Here is a 22,953-nt window from a genome sequence, read left to right on the forward strand (position 1 = left end):
TTGAATTCCGACATAATTTTACCTATCTCAACCTTTTTGTCTAACCCCTGTACATTTGTGTACAGCGTAATTGCCTAATAACTGCTTTTAACAATTTTATCGATATGAATCGACAAATTGATGCTTTAATTTAATCCGATTGCCACCGATTGTAAAATCAATATTCGTCAAGTATCGGAGTGTAATCAACAAATTCATATTTCACATTAAATTTGCAATCAAAAAAACCTGGTTACATGAAAAGAAAACGAAAATGAACAAAAACATAATTTTTGAATGCTATAAAATAGTGTTTAATTTTTGCCTTTCTCGTACAGTAATGTTCCGATTTTATCACGTTCCGATTTTGTCACGCTCCGATTTCGTCAACAAAATTATTCCGTTTTTATCAACAATAAAATTCATTTTTTTTGTAGAAATTTAGCTTTTAAAATAAAATAACTTGGATTAGTTTTTAGCAAAATGTTGTATTTATAATATTTTAAGCACTAGCGGTAATAAGGCCGTAACTAACAAGAGAGACTTCTCTTCACCGACTTCCCCTTATCGAACTAGAAGTGACAAGATGCGGGTTTGTTTGCACTTTTCACTTCAGGATGAAGGATGATAAAGTGAAAACAAAACAAACCCGCGTCTTGTCACTTTTACTTCGATGAGGGGAAGTCTGTGAAGAGAATCCTCTCTAAATATTTAGTTACGGTCTTATTACCGCTAGTGCTTGATTTTAAAAGTAGACGGACGACTAGGGGTCGTCCATAAGCTACTAAGTTAGAGTTGAAAAAACAAAGAGTTTATGTTGCATATGTGAGTTCTGTATGGTTGCTTTAAATGATTTACATTTGCATGGCAACGAGTTCGACAAATTTTAAAAATAGATAAGGCAACGTCCATAAATTACACCGCGTATTAGGAAAGAGGGGTTCAATAAGCGTGACTTTTATCTACTCAGTAAATGTAAGTAAAAGTGAGTATTGTACCGCTCATAATAAAATCTACTCCTCTGCTTATTTTTGGTCGCAACGAAAAATGAGCGCCAGATAGTCGCCTAGGAAAAACATACCTCCAATAAAAAAGCTACTTTGATAATTAAAAAAAATGCCGCCACGTGGTGGATTCTGGCGGTGAATGCTTTTATAGCACGAGCTATTTGTACTGCGGATAAATTTTACATATCTATGAGAGCCTTGGGAAATGATCACGAAAGTTGTCATTTTGTTGCAAGGTACAATAAAATTCCTTGGGAAATAAAAGATGACAATACAATTCTCTTCAAAAAATCAATCAATCAATCAATCAATCGATCAATCAATCAATCAATCGATCAATCAATCAATCAATCGATCAATCAATCAATCAACAAAGTATGTGCTTTCTTTTGAACCGCCATGATGGACCATGTATGGGTCCTGATCAGGACAATCGATCAGGACCAGCTATGGCAGCTAATGCACGAACACGGTTTTCCGGATAAACAGACACGGTTGATCAAAGCGACGATGGATCGGGTGATGTGCGTAGTTCGAGTTTCAGGGCATTCTCGAGTCCCTTCGAAACCCGCAGAGAGGTTACAACAAGGTGATGGTCTTTCGTGTTTGCTATTCAACATCGCTTTGGAAGGGGTAATACGAAGAGCAAGGGATTAACACGAGTGGTACAATTTTCAATAAGTCCGTCCAGCTATTTGGTTTCGCCGACGACATAGATATTATGGCACTTAACTTTGAGAAGATGGAGGAAGCCTACATCAGACTGAAGAGGGAAGCTAAGCGGATCGGACTAGTCACCAACACGTCGAAGACGAAGTACATGATAGGCAGAGGTTCAAGAGAAGACAATGTGAGCCACCCACCGCGAGTTTGCATCGGTGGTGACGAAATCGAGGTGGTAGAAGAATTTGTGTACTTGGGCTCACTGGTGACTGCCGAAAATGACACCAGCAGAGAAATTCGGAGACGCATAGTGGCTGGAAATCGTACGTACTTTGGACTCCGCAAGACGCTCCGATCGAATAGAGTTCGCCGCCGTACCAAACTGACAATCTACAAAACGCTAATTAGACCGGTAGTCCTCTACGGACACGAGACCTGGACGATGCTCGTGGAGGACCAACGCGCACTTGGAGTTTTCGAAAGGAAAGTGCTGCGTACCATCTATGGTGGGGTGCAGATGGCGGACGGTACGTGGAGGAGGCGAATGAACCACGAATTGCATCAGCTGTTGGGAGAACCATCCATCGTTCACACCGCGAAAATCGGACGACTGCGGTGGGCCGGACACGTAGCCAGAATGTCGGACAGTAACCTGGGGAAAATGGTTCTCGACAACGATCCGACGGGCACAAGAAGGCGAGGGCAAGGGCAAAGTGGATCGATCAGGTGGAAGATGACTTGCGGACTCTCCGTAGACTGCGTGGTTGGCGACGTGTAACCATGAACCGAGCCGAATGGAGAAGACTCTTATATACCGCACAAGCCACTTCGGCTTTGGTCTGAATAAATAATAATAATATGGGTCCTGATTTTGAACTTTATTGTGTATTTTACATTGCACGACGTTTGAGACTTCACACGCGCTACCAGTTTGCAAATTGCTCTCACGAACACCAACGTAACGAACGAAGCTTAGAATAATCCATGCACATTTAAGCGATTTAAGCAGGTGATTTTTGTTTACTTGTCTCAGCTTTATCGTCAGTGAGTGCAGAAACTGAAACACTGTGCGAGCATAAGTGCCAAATTATTTTTGAAACTATTGTGCGTACATTCATAAAAGTACATACAGTACATAAAAGTGAAAGTGCTTCAGATATTTAAAGACGTTCTTCTAAGGTAACATATTGAATTCAAACAATCGTTGATCATTGTACTGAAATCAATTATGTTTATACAAAACCCAGCATGGCGAGAGGTAATGAAAATCATGGCAAAATCAAACGAAAATCACTCACCATTAAGCAAAAACTTGAGATTCTGCAACATCTGAACAAAAAAGAGATGTCCAATACAGACCTTGCAAAAAAAATATGCGGTGGTTACATCTGCCATACGTAAAATTGAACATAACTCGTCTATGGGTTACAACGTAAACCATAAAAAGAAATATGTTGTGACTGGAAAACACTATCAGCTAGAGCAAGCTCTCTTTTATTGGTTTTTTCAAATGCGGGACAAAAATCAGAGGGTTATGACAAATCTAATCAAATTGCAAGCTCGAAAATTTGCGGATAAACTCAATATACCGATCAGTTTTAAGTTTAGCCCAAAATGGTTGCACAACTTCAAAAAACGGTACGGCATTCGACGACTTGAAATATCCGGAGAAAAGCTATCCTGTGATGAAAAAAGTGTTGGTCCATTCATAAAAGAGTTTTTTCGCCACGTGACCGAATGTGGGCTAATCAAATATACAACGCAGATGAGTCTGCGTTGTTTTTTAAATCTTTGCCCGAACATACTCTCGTGCACAATCAGGAAAAATCAGCTCCAGGGCACACACACTTAATTTTTTTACCGGGATCTCAGCAGAATGTTGAACTTTTACCGAGAATCACTTTAGCCGTGCCCCAGCAAACATGTTTTTGCCGAGATTTCTGTCAGAATTGCTGGTAATCAGCAAAGAATTTGCCGGAAATCAGCTAACAAACGCCATTTTTGCCGGAATATCAGTTTTTGTTTTGCTGGCGCACGGCTGTGCGGAGCTGCAGAAATAAAAACTGAGTGTGCAAGACGGCAAAACAACGGGTCACTTTCATGCCCTGTGCCAATGCATCAGGTTCACATAAGCTGCCAATTCTAATGATTGGGCACTCCAAAAAGCCTCGGGCGTTCAAAAATGTCCATTTCCATTGCTGTACTTCTCATCCAAAAATGCCATGCGTTATTTTCAAGCAATGTTTTTTTGGCACATTTGTTCCAAGGGTAGAAAAGTTTGCTGCAGAGCAAGGAATAGAACCCAAGGCTGTCCTGCTTTTGGACAACTGTTCGGCAGATCATTTCGAGGATGAGCTAGTGTCTGAAGATGGCTTGATCTTTGTGGTATTTCTGCCCCCAACGTTACGCCTCTCATTCAGCCAATGGATCAACATGTTATCCAAACAATCAAGTCCAGGTACCGCGAAAAACTACACAGCGAAAATATTTTTGGTGGCGGTGATGCGGCACAGTATCTTAAGCAAGTGAACCTCAAGGACGTCGCCTTCTGGCTTCAAGAATCCTGGATGAAAGTGTCGCAAAATGTGATTCAGAGATCGTGGAAGAACATCGGAGTGATGGTTGGCACCAAATTGATGCACGAAGATGATGTACCTCTGGCGACGTTATTCAATATGCCGAATGTTGAAACGGATGTCGTCGCACCTTTTGAATATCTTGAAAAGGACTTTTGCGTTGATGACTACAACGATGCGGATATTATTGCTATGGTAAAAGTCGTTCAAAACTCCGAAGAAGAATGCTTTGAGGATGAAGACCTGGATGAGTCGGAAACGACAATGGACATTGAAAACCTGGCTCCGTTGGATGATACCACTTGTAGTGATCAAAAAGCGGTCGAATGCCTCAACTATACCATTCGATGGGCAGAAGAGAATGGTTATGAGCTTGTCGATATTCTACATCTGCGTAAAATCAAAAGCGCAGCCCTTGATAAATGTTTGGCGGCATGTTCTCAGAGTAAGATCATTATTTAGTATACATGTTTTATTTTAATATTTTTGTTTAAATTTATAGACAACTGACTCTATTTCCGTTTGGATGTTCGATGATAGTTTCTAATCGTTGTTATAAGAAACAAAAATATCCTATGAAAACTTACAATAACAATTGAATTATAATTGCGTAGGTTTTTGTAAGTACGGCTTTCTTATGAATTGGACCAGAATAAATAAAGTTAAAAAAAAAACAAAACATTTTTTTAATTTTAGCAATTTTACTATACATATCCGATCAAGAACCCCTTAACCTCTGTTTAGGGAAATCAGGGAAAATTTTGACGGCATTAGGTGGCGTCTAGAAATTACGCAACACTGAAAGAGGGAGAAGATCTATACAACTTCTAGAAACAAAAGGCGGGAAAATAAAGGGAGGAGGGATTGAAAATTGTTGTTTTTTTCGTGACATAATTTATGGACGTCCCCTTGATGCACTCCTTACATGCTAGGAACCTCAACCAGTCATCATTGGTAATCAATAATAACTTTGGTCTCTTTTCACTAATCCTTGTCTCCCACTAGTATGTTCACGTGGTTTATGGACAGTCCCTTAGCATTTAACTTATACTAAAATTTTAGCTAAAAAAAACATCAAAGAAAATTATTCCGATTTTGTCAACTGAAACTCACGGACCGTGTTGATAAAAACGGAACATATCTGTATACTAAGTATACGTAAAGGCTATATAATAATGCTTGTAGATTGGATTGAATTCATCTGAGGGCAAGAAGACTAAAATAAGAGACCTTTTTGAACGATTTTGGTCTACGACCTCCAGACTGCCGGTGAAAGCGATGACCCATTCTCACCCCCCAGACCCATTGTCACCCCCGATGGCGGTATCTAAGTGTTGGGTGAAGCGTTTGATTAGCTCTTGGGCTTCCACTCAGCACAAACGGTATTGGAGTAGTTTGGATTCATGTCGACAAACAAAATTGTATATTCGAGAGCCATTTCCGGTAGTAACAAACTATTTAGCTAATCTGTCTAAACAGTATTGCAGTGACTTAGTCAAGGCCTTGACAGGTCACTGCCGACTCAACTATCACATGGCAAATATTCAACGTGTTGAATCATTTGTCTGTGATGGTAGTGAATCCGATTATGGAACTTCTTATCATCTGATATGTAACTGCCCAGTTTTTGCGCAACTGCGTTTCCAAATATTTGATAAACACTTACTAAGTGAAATTGACTACAGAAATATGAACCTTCAAAGTATTCTGTTGTTCATAACCCGTTGTGGTAAGGAGCTATGGGCTTTTGTACGTGTTGTATACGTTGTATATCAAGGATCAAGGATCCCTTTCCCAAACTTCCCATTTTTCTACCATCCTTATTCCTTTCCTTTTTTTTTAATTTTTTTCCGTCAGGTGCGTGATAAGAAAGGCTGTGTAGGCGATGGTACAAATTAGAAATACTAGAATAAGAGATCGGCGAAGACGCCATCTTGTTTCCAATCGAACCGTCAAAAGCGGTTCCATTTCGACTTGTTTACTTTTTGTACCCATAAGAACACTACTAAAAATCCACACATATTTATTGGCAAAAATCCATAGATTTAACTTATGATGTATATCAGCGCACACATAACCATTCTCCACGCGAACTACTTATAAAATATATATCCAAATAAACTTTATGTGTGTTCTCGAATTAGCAATTATTTAATTCATGTGTGGTTCTATATCGATTATATTAGGGTGGAGCTATTACAAAAATCTATAACGGCGACACATATATCTTATATAGATATTCTTGGCAGTGAAGCAAGCAAAAAGTTCAAGTGCTGCCAGTATCATTTTCACGATTTCATGCATTTTCATACGTTGCCATTTCGACAGTTTTTCACTCCGCCGGTCTCTGGTTATAGGGTTGCTAGTACAAATCTCCCAAATTGAGGTGAACGTGCCCCTGGAGTCGACATTCGAAACGATCCGCACCCTTTTGACTTGATCTGTACATTTGCCTCTTTCCCATAAGAGCATTCTATATTGTAAATCAAACCTTGGCTCAAGTTTCATGTTTAAATAAATTATGCAATCAAAATCATGTAATTTTTCGCTATAATTTTCTGTTTTGTTATTTGTATGGGTATTTAATTTGAAGCACTAAATACACAATATCCAACAAGTGCTATGTGAACCGTTTCGTTTTTCAACCGCCTCAACACATGCCTTGTTGTGGAATTGGTTTGTGGGTGGTAGCGGCGCGGCGAGGCCATTCGAATGCGGGTAGATGTCTCCAGAAACAAATGTATCTCGGTTTGCTGTGCTTGCTGAAATGAAATAAAATGTGTGCGCCGGAACATAAGACGAAGAAAATCGAGCTTTGCGAATTGGGTAGAGCTGACGATTGTCGTGGGCGCTGGTGCAGGGACAATGCTTTGCGGTCATAAGAGGTGCCGGGGTATGAGAATATTAAACAGTTTTCAGATAAAGTGAATTTTTCTTTTCTCCATCCTGGAATGCGGCTCCATATTTTTTTTCGCCTGCCTTTTTTGTTGTATAAATACATTCGTTAACTTGTAGAGCTGAGAAATTGGACGAAGATGGAAGTGCTGGTTGCCCGGATTTTGTTGTGCAATAAAAAAACTTCCTAAACTGGTATTTATGTTATTAAATTACTGTTATGAAATTATGATACTCTGCTGCCCAGCTTTCAATTCTATACTTCAGATCAATGCTGCAAGTATGAAACTTTGCAGCTGCACTCTTTCGAGATGAGATAAAAAGTACTAGGTACGATGCCACATGCTTGCTTTTCTTGTGTGGGAAGTGTAGCTAAATGCTGTTGGATCACTTCTAAAATTGTTGATCGAAGGAACAAAGAGACATTTTTACCTTTCTCGTCTACAACGTTGTATCGAAAAGATGTCAAGTCACACAAAACCCAAATTAGCTCTTGTAGTAGTAATACTGCCTTCCTCTAATAGAATCCAGTTTTCCGCGAGCGGTAATGGCCGCCAGCTTGCCTGCGGGTTAGTCTCTGATTTGACATTTCTGGAGGTCAACTGCACCCACCATTCGAGCATTTTGTTCAATGTGGTATATAAGAAGGCTTGAATTCACTGAATCAGCACCTTCTTATATGCAACATTGGTCAGAATGCTCTGAGCGGTGGGTGCAGTTGACCTCCAGACACGTCAAATCAGAGACTGAACCGCAAGCAAGCTGGCGGCCATTACCGCTCGCGGAAAACTGGATAGTTTGGCACGACAGCACACTTTGGTTCGACTCATTTAATTCATAAGTTTTTAGCGCAATGCAAGATCGTGTTCAAGTATAATAGTTATTAGCTAGGTTTTGCTCCTCGTTCGTTGTGTTGAGAAAATCGATTGATAATTACTACATATTTATATGAAAAATGGCACACTTATAAACACATAACCACGCACGGACACAAAGGCATAAATCTTCGATCTGAAACAAGCTTGTATAAAATCAGATTTGCAGTCAATCAACCGCCTTTCGGTACAACTTTGTTGTACAAGAAAGGCAAGAAACCATCGTTACGAGATTGTACTTTTCCCCGGCGAGTGGCCACTATAGCCCACAATAATGCGAGAAAATTCCGCACAAACATGAGACACATCTTATGCCGCCATACCACATGACGACACATAACGAACAATTGCTGTTCCATGGTGTTGGACTGTATGCCAGGCAAAACGCAAGAGCATTATCACATTCTATCCGTGTTGATCTGGTCGACATATTTCATGCCCGGTTCAACTCGGAAATTCCACCAATATCATATGTATGTAGGACTCTGACCGGAGCCAGTCTAGCAATAAGTAGGGGAGAACAGTGTATAACGCACCCACGCGGAAAAATGGCCTCACTCATAAAATCACTTGCTATTAAACATCACTTTGGAGGTAGTAATACGACGAATACGAGTGGTACGATTTTCACGAAGTCCGTCCAGGTATTTGGTTTCGCCGGTGACATTGATATTATGGCATGTAACTTTGAGAGGATGGAGGAAGCCTACATCAGACTGAAAAGCGAAGCTAAACGGATTGGACTAGTCATAAACACGTCGAAGACGAAGTACATGATAGGAAAAGGCTCAAGAGAGGACAATGTAAGCCACCCACCACGAGTTTGTATTGGTAGTGACGAAATCGATGTGGTTGAAGAATTCGTGTACTTGGGCTCACTGGTGACCTCCGAGAACGATACCAGCAGAGAAAGGAAAGGTGAGGTGCAGATGGCGGACGGTATGTGGAGGAGGCAAGTGAACAACGAGTTGCATCAGCTGTTGGGAGAACCACACTAGTTATTCATTATTGAGCTGCAACGGACAAAATTATTTGTCATAAGACGAGTTTGTACCATCCCATTTAATTCCACCTTCGTACCTTGACAGATACGTATTTCGACCTCAACAGTAAGGTCGAAATACATATCTGTCAAGGTACAATCAAGTTGTGGAATTAAATGGGATGGTACAAACTCGTCTTATGACAAGTGAAGACATTCCACTAAGAGCTCAAAATAATTTTCTTAAGGACAAAATTAGCAAAATCCCTTAATTTTTGCTCACATTTACCGCATTACCCGTAAGATTGTCGTTCAATCCGTTGAGACTAAATAAACAACCTTGTGTTCTCGATTATTTCACATAAAACTAAGTCACTTTACATCACCATTCGGGCGATTTGCCTCAGGCCTATTTTTAAAACATTTTTAAAACATTTTTAAAACATAAGCACATTTAAGCACTTCAATATATGTAAAAGTCTCTAGAAAATACAAATCGAATGCAAATAGAACGTTCGTCATTTATCTAACTGCACGAGGGCTTCTATTTTTTGTGTGCTCCACTGTATTGCATTGAAATATGATAAAATTACGAACAAAATCAACACCTCCTGAATCGAAATCCGTCCACCGTGAACGGACTTCGAATCATAGGATCATAATCCGTACAGCTATTTTCTAACGAAATATTTAAATTAAAGCAGACCAATTGCTCAAACTAACACTGTGAATAGCAATACGCACCATGAGAAGCGATCCCTTTGTTATTTGTGCTGCTGTTCTTACTCTATTGATTGCAATTTGCAATTTAAACACACGCACTTTCGGTACAATTAGGGTCTCGCCGACATTTCTCACCAACACGAACGCAGGTTCGTGGTTGCAAACAATCCCATTTGATTTTGCCGTGACAGCTGCTCGTGGTTGCAAACAAACCGAGTAAAAGTGTGAGTGAAACGTGCGTGTACGTACACGATCGCTGAAAGCCTAATTGCGTCCAACACGCGAACAAAATGGCACCTGAAACTTCGCGTTTGCGGGGTGCCGATTTGTTTTTTAATTATGTTATTTTAATTTCAGAGCCTACTTTCCATTTCAATGGTCAGAAAGTTTCCTGTCAAGCATATGATCAAGATAAGATGAATGATTCATAAATTAATTCCCTCAAACCTCCTTTATTTTATTGATATCTCACGAACTGGACGGATTTCGGTGCTGTACGGATTTCGGTCCCCCACGGTAAACCTTGTTGTTTTGAATACGAGATCATTGTGAAATGTAGCTAGTTTTGTAAATTTTGCATCAGCACGTTGAAATGGTCCAGTATAATTGTTTCTATTGGTAAAACCATCAAAAAAGCTTAAGGGATGCAGTTTGGACCGTTTTCCCCTATAGCAAGCAGTCAGCATTGTGAATTGTGGAATGCCATCATTGAGCGCTGTTATTATTCAGTGCCCTATGGTTATTGGATATTTTGGTCTTGTTACCAATCCGGACCCGGTCAGTGCTGGAATGCCAATATGTAGTTCCGGATGTAAGTCGTACTTTTTTCTTCTCTATTTTCTTCAGTTACAGGCGGACTTGATGGGATGAAGTTAACTGAGTTCATTTCCGGGTTCCTAGGAGAGTAGAAAAATAATTGTGTATGAAATAGGCAGATTAGTACCAAAATAGATCAGAATATGAATATCGTTTCAGTTGCAAAAAGGTGGTTCTCTACATGTATGGGAGGTGGGGGTTAAGCGGACAGGGGTCCCGCTTGAGCCAAGTCGTTAAATATTTGATTCTTCATCAACCAGATCTTATTGCTTGTTTCTAAAAATGAGTATACGACAACTATTCTGTTTATTAATGATTTAATGCAAGCTATGGCTGACATGCCGTGATGTTCTAGGCTTTGATGTACCCCGACTAAAAGGTCATATCAAAATTATATCAGCATATGTTATAATGCTATTCTTAATTTCTATAACAACATTTGTTAGAAACTTGGTGCAGGATGTTGTTAAAATATCTAAATTTTAATAAAAAATTACACTATGTACTTGAAACAAAAAGCTTTCAAATTTTGATACAATTTTATCACAAAATAACATATTTTGATAGAAATTTATAACATAATCAGATACAAAATATATTGTTTACTGTTGGAGTTGGAAGTTTTTGCAGGTCGTAATAGGTCTCCAGATTGTGACCAACCATTTTTGTTTTTGTCTGAACAAGATTATTTGTCAAGAACATGAAACTAAGCGTATTGCAAATTCCAGCAAATTTCAAATTCCATCTTTCCAGCGTATTGTGATCTCAGCGTATTGTAAGAGACTTTGCTACAACCATTTTTATTGCCTACTTTTTGGAAATTCGATGTTACGCATTTTTTAAATTATATTATGATAGAATCTTGTTACACAATGATATGGAAATGCTAATATCATCTTCCAAACTTAGACGCACATATTCATGATAGAATTAGAGGCGAAAGTATAGAATTGATAGCTCCGTTAGGATAAGGTAGGCATGAAGAATGTTTTTATAGAAGTCGATTTGAAAGCGAGCGGAGGGCAATATTTGTGATGGCACATATCACACGACCTTCCTTCTGCCAAGCTCCCGTATGAAGAGGGAGGGAAGAATATCAGTGTGGAAGCTGATATATCTTCACTGGGGGCTGTCCACAAACCACGTAGACTCTTGAGAGGGGGGAGGGGTTTCGAAAAAGTCTACGATAGTCTACAAGGGGGGACGGGGGGTTATACCAAAAGTCTACGTAGACTTTTTTATTTTATTTTTTTTTGAAGACGATTTATACAGCAGCTTTGTGCGGAGTTCACTAGTTTGATTTTTTTAAGGATTTTCCAGTTTTTTGCATGACTTTACCGAAATAATTTCTTGCGTTTCTTCATAAAAATGTTATGAATTTCACCAGGAAAGTCTTCTGTGTTGAGCAGGAAAATTCTCCAAAGTATTCTATAAAAACTTTCGATTTTTTTTTTCAAAGTCTTCATTTTGATTTTACTGCAGATTCTACTAGAATTTCTTTTGATTTTTAGCAGGAACTTCTTTGCAAACTATGGAAATTATGGCGTACATCAATGGACTTTTTTTTTGGAATTTATGTACAAAGGAAGCATTTTGGAATATTTAAAAAAAAGTCTTTGGAATGCCCAAAAGATATTCTTTTGAACTTGTAATGGGAATTCTCCGAAATTTCCGCAAGAAACTCTTCAGAATACTCACTGGAGATTTTCTGGTGAGTTCCCGATTTTTTTAAATTGGGGAAATTCTTCGGAATTTTCGCGATTTTGTTGATCATCTTCTCCCCATTTGACGGTACCTTTATTATGTGATATAGCGTAATGGCGTCCTCGAGACATTTTATTAGTAAGTCGATGCGCCTCTTTGGGGGTATTCAGCCTTATGACCAATCCCCTTAAAAGTGTGATGAAATTTTTTTTTCCATTTTACAACATGGAAGGTATATGTCTTCGCGAGAGTTGAAGCAAAAGTTCTCCTGAAAAACTTTGTCAAAGACACCAAGTTCGTTATTTCATTACTTTCGGAGATTTATTGCTTTTTATGCCAACAAGTTTTAAACATGTTCAATGTATAAGCATGGAGGCGCATGGTAACTCCTTGTGATGAGTGATTGATTTCTACCTTACATAGTAGGAAATGGATGGAAATGGAGCCAACATAACAAAAATGATACCAGAATTTTATTCGTGAAATAACTATATGAAAACAAATTAAGTTATCACTGATACCAAATTGATAACACATTTTGTTATACATGTTATTTACTCAAATAACTAATTTAGTTATTATTTAGTTATCAGCCATCACTGTTTTATCGACCAAAATAGTTGAATCTTCTTTGCCGACTTCGTTACGCATTGAAAAAAAATGTTGCCATTCACTGGGATTCGAACTCGAATCGAGTGATTGCACGGCGTCGTCTCTAGGCACTCACCCAATTACGCTTTCTTGAGGAGCAGAAGAGAAGAGCAATACGCTTTCTACAATCTTGCATTTACTGAAAACTATTTATAATCAAATCATGATGCCATATGACCATTTTATGTAAATAACAGTCAGCTGTACAGAGTTGAGAGCAGAATAACTTATTATTAACAAACTTTATTATCCAGTTATATTGATAACTAGAATTGTTATCATTTTGGTTGAATTACCAGTCAACATAACAAAAATGATAACCGAATTTAATTCAAAATAGCGAACCAGCAATCAATTAGAATAAATACGGTTTATCGTACTTTTATTGATTTTTTCCAGTATAATAGGATTATAAATAATAGGCCAAATAATAGGCTTAGCTTAGTTTCTCGTTCTAATTGTCAATCATTAGGTTACTAGTAGCGCCATGCTGTAGGTCGATTTCGGTTCTAGTTTTATTCTAACTAAACAACAACCTTGTAATTCGCAGTGAAACGTTTCATGTTTTCATATGCATATATAAACAGCAACACTGCTGATCCCAGCAAGAATTAATCCATGAAAAATTTTGCCATTTGCCGAATCCAGGGTCGGAGTCGACAGTTTTCGGGAGCTCCTAAATGTACGAAAAAGGTTGATTTTGGTACATACGGTTATGTGAGGGCCCGGGGTCATGACTCAAAGCCCCCCCCTCTTCCTCAATCCGGCCATGAGTGAATCCTCTCGCTAGTCAAATCAACCTCAAGTAGTTTTTATTTATATAAAGTCAAATCTATCAGTTCAGTCAATGTTCTATGACTTAATTCCTTCTGCAGATATGTTTTTATCGTTTCCGGCGGGTTTATATGATATTTGCTCATGCGAAAATCACGAGTAAGGTTGAGTAAATTGTGGAAAACTAAAATTAGGATTCGTATGGGTACCGAGTCCACAACATGCATTTTAACCTACAATGTCTGCCAGGTTTGCCGGGTCGACTAGTTAAAACATATTTTTTGGGTTACTGTGACAAAACACCTTCCAAAGGATTTTCTATATCACATCTCAATATTCGCCGTCCTTTCAACATCGACTATTGAAGGTTTGGCTGCAGATGATCTAGCTCTGGTTTGTCTATTGCGTCCAAACCTAGGTTTAAACTGTCAATAGTTGAGCCCATTGCTAGATCGGCTAAAGTGCGACCATGATTGTTTTCTCCACAACAGACCAGATCGTTGCAATTTCTTGATTATCCGACATTTCCAGTTAAAATTTCAGCTTCTCCATATATATAAGCACTGTGGATCCCAATATGAATTATGTTGCGGTTAGCTTGGCGGTTAGTCAAGATTATTCATAGTTCCTGAATGAGCACATGCCCTTGGATCATATGTTCCGGGAGCTGCAAGGCCATTTTAAGTACTTAATAAACTTCAACGCTTAATTGGTTCTCAGATACATATTTCATTATTCAACGACACCTGAAATGAAAGTAAAGTTAATAAGCATAGCATAAAACAAATAAGAAAATTTCAACTCTTGTGTAAATCCCTTTGTTGACAGAGAAATAAACAAATCAATAGATATCGAGGGTAACGGGGAAAATCACTCTCTGCTTAGACGAAAATTTCAGTTCAGTGTTTGGAAACAGTTCTTGTCACAATATTCATAGCATAGGCCGGCTACATTTAACAGAAGTAGTATGTTGGCAAGGGTAGAATGCTTAGCCCCATTTCTGAACGACGCGGAAAAGTCTACGAAAGTCTACTAGTGGGGACGGGGGGGTTTGAAAAAGTGAAATTTCGGTCTACGTGGTTTGTGGACAGCCCCCTGGCAAAGGAAGGTGGTTTGATTTGCTCATATGCCATCGCGTGCGGAAGGATTTTCTATCGACGAGTGCTGTCTCCAAATTTTTAATATGACATCAGCATTTAGTCGAATAGGATTTTTATTGCACAGTTCTGTTTTCTCATTGCGTCACACTTTGAAAGATAATGTCTACTAAGAACAAAATTCAATCAAAATAAGTTATAAATATTACAATGGTTTAAACTTAAACTAAACTTAACCTAATTTATTCTAAGGGTACAAGGACCTAATGCAATAGAAGATTGTGCGATTTTTGTCTAAAATTGGAAATTATTGTATTAGACATTTGATGCAATGTCTCAATATTAGAAATTCTATGAAGTTCATTGGTACTACACCACGGAGGCAACTTCCGGATCAATTTCAACTTTTTTTTTGAATCCTCTAAAGGTGGTTATACAACAAAGCCACTAATCGGCCATCCTGGAAATTACGTGTTTTTGACGTAGGACTACGTCTGTGTTTTCTATATTGGGATACACTTTACGATTGCGAAAATCAGGGACCGTCACGAAAGTATGATAGACTTTAAACTTTAATATCTAAGCCGTTTCTCGATGGATTTTAAATTTTTTAGGACCATTCGATCAAGGATGAGTCAACGCTTCTTTGTATCTATTTACAAATACTGGTTTTTAACTATTTATTATCGATAATTGATTAACAGTTTAGAAACAGGTCAACCAACCAATCACGTACATGCATCACTAGCACAGACATCAAAAATCAATCACTTGCGGGTTTGGATCTAATCCTCAGTTTGAACAAGATTTTACGCAGAGCAGACGCATCAAAGCGATCGCAGCGGAGCGGACACAACATCACGGAGGCGCTTATAACATTTTCAAAAGAAATCCATCGCATTGTTGGTGGTGCTTAATGTGTTGCTGCATTCAACCTCAACGAACCAGCATTTCATAGGAAGATAGGGTTGACCTTAAAAATAGCACTGTGGCGATCCCGCACCGCCAGTGCCGATGCTTAAAATTGATTACAAATTGTGGTGTCAGTTAGTTGGAAAATTGGGAAAAGAAAAATTGGTTCTTCTCAAGACCAACATTTTATGAAAAGAAAGAGTTAATTGTGAAAATGGACTGTTTCGGTGGCATCGGGTTTGGAGTGGTATCTTGGTTGCTGTTATTGATTCCATCCATTAAAATTTACTGCATCATCTCCCTCCGGCGCGCTATAAAATTCGCTATTTATGATTGAGTTTTGCACTTTGAAGAAAGTTTATTTCGGATAGTCGGATCAACCTTCTTTTGTATAAAATGGTGGCTTTTGTATAAAATCAATGAAGACGTCACCTCAGTGGAAACTTTCTACAGCAACCACCCATCGGTGAACGTCGCTCGGACAGACACATGCCAAGAGATAATGTTTGGTAATATGAAGAAACTTCGTCTTGAGTCAAATTTCTGCTGTTATTTCTCGCAACAATACGCATCTAAGATAAATAACATCTCATAACCAAATTCAGAATCTTGCGAGAAAATTTCATAGGATTCTTAGAATTTGTCATCCTCCGAACGGTCCGTTGTCTGCGGAATCCCGATCGAAATGGCTCGCGCGCGCCGAAAAGCAGCTTTCTTATATCTAATGAAGTAATTCCATTAGCCCCGCCCCTTCATTATCGTTATGAGTGCACATTAGAGTGGCCCAGCCTTGTATAGCCTTGTATGGGGAGAAAAAAGTTGTAAATTGAGGGCACCCCTAGATTGTGCCTTTGGTTGAAAATTAATCTCTGAAAATTTCAGCTCAATCGCTTGTTGCATAAGCTGGCGCATTTGATTTGAAGTTTGTATGGTGGTTTCAGCCAAAAGGCATAGGAAAATACACCCCCGTCACTTCTTTGTTTAGGAAATTGGTTCGGTATGCCCGATTGAGCTCAGAATTGCAACAAAGGCAGCTGATATGTTAAAGATCGATTCCACATAACGTTATACGGTAATTAAATTACTTTTTATAAAGTTTCGGATGATTTATTAGGAGTTGGGCCGTGCACTTTGGAATTAATTGATTGTTATGAAAAATGTGCGCATGTTATCAAAGGTGGCTTAGATATGTGCTGTGGCGCGCGTTTCTCTGCATATGTTTGTGCGCGCGCGAAACCACACATCGCAGGCATCTTTGATGGCATGCGTATGTTTTTCATGGCAATTAAAGAATTCCACAGTAAACAGCCCAACTCCTAATAAATCATCCGAAACTTTATAAAAAGTAATTTAATCATCGTATAATGTTCTGCGGAATTGATCTTTAACATATCAGCTGCCTTTGTTGCAATTCTGAGCTCAATCGGGCATACCGAACCAATTTCCTGAGCAAAAGAGTGACGGAGGTGTATTTTCCTATGCATTTTGGCTGAAATCACCATACAAACTTCAAATCAAATGCACCAGCTTATGCAACAAGCGATTGAGCTAAAATTTTCAGAGATTGATTTTCTCAACCAAAGGCACAATCCTAGGGGGTGCCCCGTAGAATTCGACAACCTTTTGTTTCCTGGGCCAGTCTAGTGCACATTATATTTACACCCATCCAAGGGGCGGGGCTAACGGGCTTAATTTATTGAATACAAAATGTGTGCAAAATGTGGAAGGCGGTTCGACAAAATTTGATGCAGCGGAGCGGACACAGCAGCACGAAGGCGTGGGTAGCAGTGGCAATGCTTAAAACAATTTCCAAATGGTGGAGGTTTAGCGAAAAATCATCAAGTGGCGGTCGGACAATTTCAACGCAAGGTGCTGACAAGCGTTTGGATGCAGTTAGTTATTGGAAAGACGCATTGGGAAAAGAAAATTGGTTCTTCTCAGGACCAGCATTTTATAGAAAGAAAGAGTTAATTGCGAAAATGGATTGTTTCGGCGGCATCGGGTTTAGCGTGGTAGCTTGGTTGCTGTTAATGATTCCATCCGTTCAAATTAATTGCATCATCTCCCTCCGCCGCGCTATCAAATTTGCTAGTTACGATTGAGTTTTGCTTTTGAAGAAAGTTCATATCGGATTGTCGGATCAACCTTCTTTTGTATAAAAACCTTTTTGGAGGACACCATCCTCAAAAATGGCCGAAATAAAGGAGAAATAAGCAGAATCAAAAGTGGCTTCAGCGGCCGATGAGTCATGTTAATTCCACGGTTAGAGAATCAAAGTCCATCCAACTGGGAACAAATATTCGACTTCTTGATTCAGTTGGCCTCCGAGCAGTTTGCTCAATGTTAATAAAACGACACAAATCATTATGGCAAATACCATCAATTTAGAATAGCTACGTAGTCCTACGTCACCTTTGCGTACAACCCGATTGGGCTGCACCTTTGAGTTTTTTTTAGTGATTTTTCAAGAGCACGAATTGAGAGAACCACAACAACGCCTTTGGGGATGAAACATCCGTAGATCGTTTGCTTACTTAGGGAAGATCCATAAAGTACGTCACGCAAAATTTGGCGGTTTCCATTGTCGTTCCCAACGAAGGGTCAAACATATTCTTCTGATTGAGAATGTCTTCGAAGCTCCGTGTAATCTGATCCTCAATTGGACTAGTGAGACCTAGACTAAAATTATGGGCACTCTCAAACTGCTGAGCAAGCGTTTGAGCCTTTTCGCCATTTATTAATAACATTTTATTTCCCTCTTTAAGCGCTGGATTTTTTTTAAAAGAATTTTCGTTAATTTCCAAAAGGGTTTCGAACTGGGAACCAACTTCGAGACATTATTCTCAAAGTTGGTATTTTTCAAAAAAGCGAAACATTTTTTAATTTCAGTTTGCAAATCTCGCTAAACAGCTTTCAACGCGGGATCGCGAGTTCTTCGGTATTGCCTTCGATTCACATTTTTAATCAGTAGCTGAACTGCCCTTCTACGCATAATTGTCCCATGTTACCCTTGATGAAAAATCTCAAACTCGAGTCAATTTGTCCCACTGAAAAAAATAAGTTGTTGTCTGATGATAATAGAGGCTGAAAACCGTTTAAATAAGTAGGGATTCGTTTTATGTCCTGGAAAAGTGTTGCCTACGCTCATAACATCCCAAAAATATTTGATAAATTTAAAGATCGAATCGATTCTTAAATTGGTGGGACAAATTGACTCGAGTTTGAATTTTTTCATCTAAGGTAACATGGGACAATTACGCGTAGAACGGCAGTGAAGATCGTCGTCAATAATAATGGAGTTGAATTTAATTCTACATTTAGGAATTGCAATGCATCTGGCTTAATAAAATTAATAAAAAGAAAATAATTTGAAAAAATGGAAAGAAGTTCAGTTTAAATAAATGATTTTGAATGAAGTTTGTGTTTAAAGTGTTTATATTTCATTTGATATATGCGGAAAACCCTAGAAGAATATCAAGATCAAAATTCTAACCGATATATGTTTTATATAAAACCCAAACAGCTATATGATAATTAAAGTAGAGCGTATTGGATTATTAATGGCTTCTTATGAGATTTCAAACATCACAAGAAGGTGATCAGAGTCAAAGTCAGCATGAGTTACCAATTGGCCACACAGCTGACTTGAATCCGTTAAAACTAAATCAATTGTTGAAGGATTTCGACTGGAAGAAAAACAAGTCGGTCAATTGGGATATTGAATAGTATAATATCCCGCATGTTACTTGCGTAACGCGGTAACAAGAAAGACGACTTATATTTTCCGAATTCGTAGCGACCTTTTTTATTCGTGCGAAGTTTGGCCGTTTTAAATTCCTGCATGGTATACATAGATAAGTTTAAGGCATGTTTTTTACTGTTTGTACTCAATTTCTTACGTTTTAGTGCATTTGTGTCTTCCTTTAGTTTAGCACCGTTTACTGCATTCAGCCTATTCACTCAAACCTAGTCATATTATACTTGCATGAATAATTATTACTTAAGGTATTCTATTGATTCTCACCTTCTCCCAATCAACCGTACTGCTTCGTATTTCTTCTCTCCGTACTAATTATAGGTTAAGTGTATTCATAGAATCTAGATTGAATTAATGTTTCAGCCATAAGCCAGATTTGTATGTAAGTATAGAATAGTAAATTTTACCTTCGATTCGAAATTGCATTTAGTTTTAATATATTTAGGATTATAGGTATAAGAACAAATTATAATTCTGATTAGAGCTATCTCACCAACTGCTCGTTTTAAGGGCACTCCTGACGGAATTTTGTTGATTTAGCTTTGCTGCTTCGCAGCATGCGTGAAATAATAAAAATGACAGTTGTGCGTTGCTTCCGTATCGAGTGGTGTGCCCCCGAAAACGCGAGCACTTTTAATCTTGGATTCCGTCAGGAGTGACCTTAAGGTGTTTATACAACAAAGCCACAAATCGGCCATCTTGGAAACCACGTGCTTTTTCTAGTAATTTTTTAAGAGCACGATTTGAGAGAACCACAACGTCCATGGGGATGAAACATCCGTAGATCGTTTGCTTACTTATGCTAAGCAATCGACTTTGATTTCAGCGTTGTACGAAAATTATTACGCTAGATTTGAACTTTTGATAATAGGAGTAGAAAACCGTGTGGTGAATTTTAAATTCACCACACGGTTCCTACTTCTGTTATCAAAAGTTCAAATTTGGCGTAATAATTGTCCTACAATGCTGAAATTAAAGTCGATTGTTTAGCATAAGTAAGCAAACGATCTACGGATGTTTCATCCCCATGGGCGTTGTGGTTCTCAATTCGTGCTCTTGAAAATCACCAGAAAAAAACACGTGGTTTCCAAGATGGTGGATTTGTGGCTTTGTTGTATAACCACATTGATAACCACTCATTACGTTTATCCCTCTACCTACATCTATCTGTTGTTGTTTTGGTTTGTCCCCTTTATCCCGATTTGCCTGCTATTGCCAAGCAATTGTGCTATATGGGCTCGCAAGCAGATGTTAGGGTGAATCGATACCGAGGGACTTCGACGACATTCCCCCCTAGCTTGCTGACTCCGCCTCTGAGTCTGCTAACTCCTTGCCTCGGACATCAAGAACCGCTACGTTTACAGCTGCCCTCTCGTACACGCCCTTCGCGGTTCGAATAATAACCTTACGTACCTGACCGTCTCGGTTAACCATACCAATGACACGTCGTCCTTTTGGCCAGAAATTTCTTGGATGTTCCGGATCAACGATCAGAACTATATCTCCTTCCTTGATGGGACTTTCTGAAACCATTTGCTGCGCCTCGTTAGGTTCGGTAGATACTCCCGAATCCATCTCTTCCAGAAGTGGTTAGCAAAGGCTTGTGATTGATGCCAACCACGTCTTAATGCGATAGAGTTGCTGTCCAATAGAGACCATGCTTTCAATCCATTGGATGACCCCAACAGCCAGTAATTTGGAGTGAGTACAGGAGCTGCTTCATCTTCGAGCGGCACATGAGTAAGTGGTCGTGCATTTAGGATGGCTTCAACTTCTATCGACGCGTTCTTCAGTTCCTCGTCAGTCGGCCTTGATGATGGCTTAACTTCATACAATGTTCGCTTAACGGACTGGACCAGCCGTTCCCAACTCCCCCCATATGAGGAGAAGCCGGGGGATAGAAACTCCATGAAGTATTTGAGCTCACAAACTCTTGTGCCAGCTTGTTTTGGTTGCTGGTCTTTAGGGTCTGCTTTAGCTCACGTTCAGAGCCGATGAAGTTTGTGCCTCTGTCGCTATCAAATGCAACTGGAGTTCCACGACGGGCAATGAAATTGCGTATCGCCATAATGCATGAGTTAGTTGTTAAAGAGCTAGCTAATTCAATATGGACAGCGCGTATTGTTAGACAAGTTAGAAGAACCCCTCACCGCTTCTCGACCCTTCTACCTACTGATACTTCCATTGGACCAAAATAATCTATGCCGGTGTGTGTGAATGGACAGCTGTACGCGGCTAGTCGGCATGCAGGGAGATCTGCCATTGCTGGAGGGTTAGGACCAGCATCTCTCAATTTGCACCGCGGGCAATCGGATCTAACTTTGGCATACATCTGACGGAGCCGTGCAACGCAGAACTTTTGACGAACCTCGTTGATCACCGATTCGTGGTTGTGGTGATGAAATTTGTCGTGGTAAGTCCGTATGATAATGTGCGTTATCGGGTGATCACGCGGAAGAATGATGGGATTAACTGCGTCCAGTGAAACGTACTTGCATGCTCCTGTCCTGCCTTTCATGCGTAGTATTCCTTGATCGTCAAGGAAGGGAACCAATTTGAACAAAGGGCTTCGTTTGGGAAGCGCAGCGTCGTTTCCTTTGCGACGAAGAATTGATATCTCCTCCTGAAACGTATCTTGCTGGGCGGTGCGAATATGGAAGTTCTCTGCATGTTGGATTTCATCCATTGTCAGACCACCATCCATTCGAGAGAACCCATTGGGACGGGTGTTTCTGATAAACCGAAAAATATATGCTGTCGAATGAGCCACCTTTCTCCAATTCCGAAAATTGTTAAATGGAAACTCCAACTTTGCCGTTTCATAATGATTGTGAGCGTTGGCACGTAGCTCCTCTACAGTCTCCGCAACACGGACAGGCATCATTGGCCAATCTGCTTCTTGTTGCCAAAGGAATTCAGGCCCTTGAAACCACTAGCGTTTGTGAAAGAGGGTTGCCGCTGCCATTTAGTTCCTTCATCAGCTACATTCCACTTAGTGGGAACCCATTTCCAGTCGGAAACTGCCGTCAGATCCAATATTTCACTAACTCGTGCAGCCACAAACTGACTGTATCGTCGGTGATCTGTACATAATCAATGAAGTGCGTTTCCTGAATCCGTCAAAGAAACACAACGGGACACATCGAGATCCATACCACGTATGACGGACTGCGCCAGCCTAGCTCCTATAAGTGCCGCTTGAAGCTCTAATCTGGAGATAGTGAGGTATTTGAGGGAAGCAACACGGGTCTTCGCGATAACTAACGAGCATTCGACTGTGCCCGGCTTCTTCTAATCGTAGGTATGCCACAGCAGCCATTCCATTTTCGCTGGCGTCGACGAAAGTGTGTAGCTGTACTAGTGTGTGCTGTCCTAGTGATGTTTGAAGCCGATAACACCTGGGAATTCAGTACATTCAAAGTTAATTGCCCATATGCCGGGTATTAAGCCACCCGGAGTGGAAATTAATTACTATGTCTGAAACTTGATTATGCATATGTACAACATGTGATAGATTTAGTTCGGAAAAGGTATTGCAGGGT

The 22,953-nt window shown here is 39.5% G+C and overlaps 1 protein-coding gene across 1 annotated transcript; it reads right to left on the reverse strand.

The window, feature by feature from the left end:
* Positions 1–21,557: 21,557 nt before the first annotated feature.
* LOC134209839 (uncharacterized) lies at positions 21,558–22,292 on the reverse strand. Its single transcript, XM_062685862.1, has one exon. It carries the CDS (start codon positions 22,290–22,292, stop codon positions 21,558–21,560), a length of 735 nt encoding a protein of 244 aa, XP_062541846.1.
* Between the last annotated feature and the right edge of the window lie 661 nt (positions 22,293–22,953).

Source organism: Armigeres subalbatus, chromosome 2 (assembly GCF_024139115.2).
Source record: "Armigeres subalbatus isolate Guangzhou_Male chromosome 2, GZ_Asu_2, whole genome shotgun sequence".
Taxonomy (NCBI): Eukaryota; Metazoa; Arthropoda; class Insecta; order Diptera; family Culicidae; genus Armigeres; species Armigeres subalbatus.

Coding starts and splice junctions, on each gene's coding strand:
- LOC134209839 (XM_062685862.1), bottom strand. CDS start 22,292: ATGCCTGTCCGTGTTGCGGAGACTGTAGAGGAGCTACGTGCCAACGCT.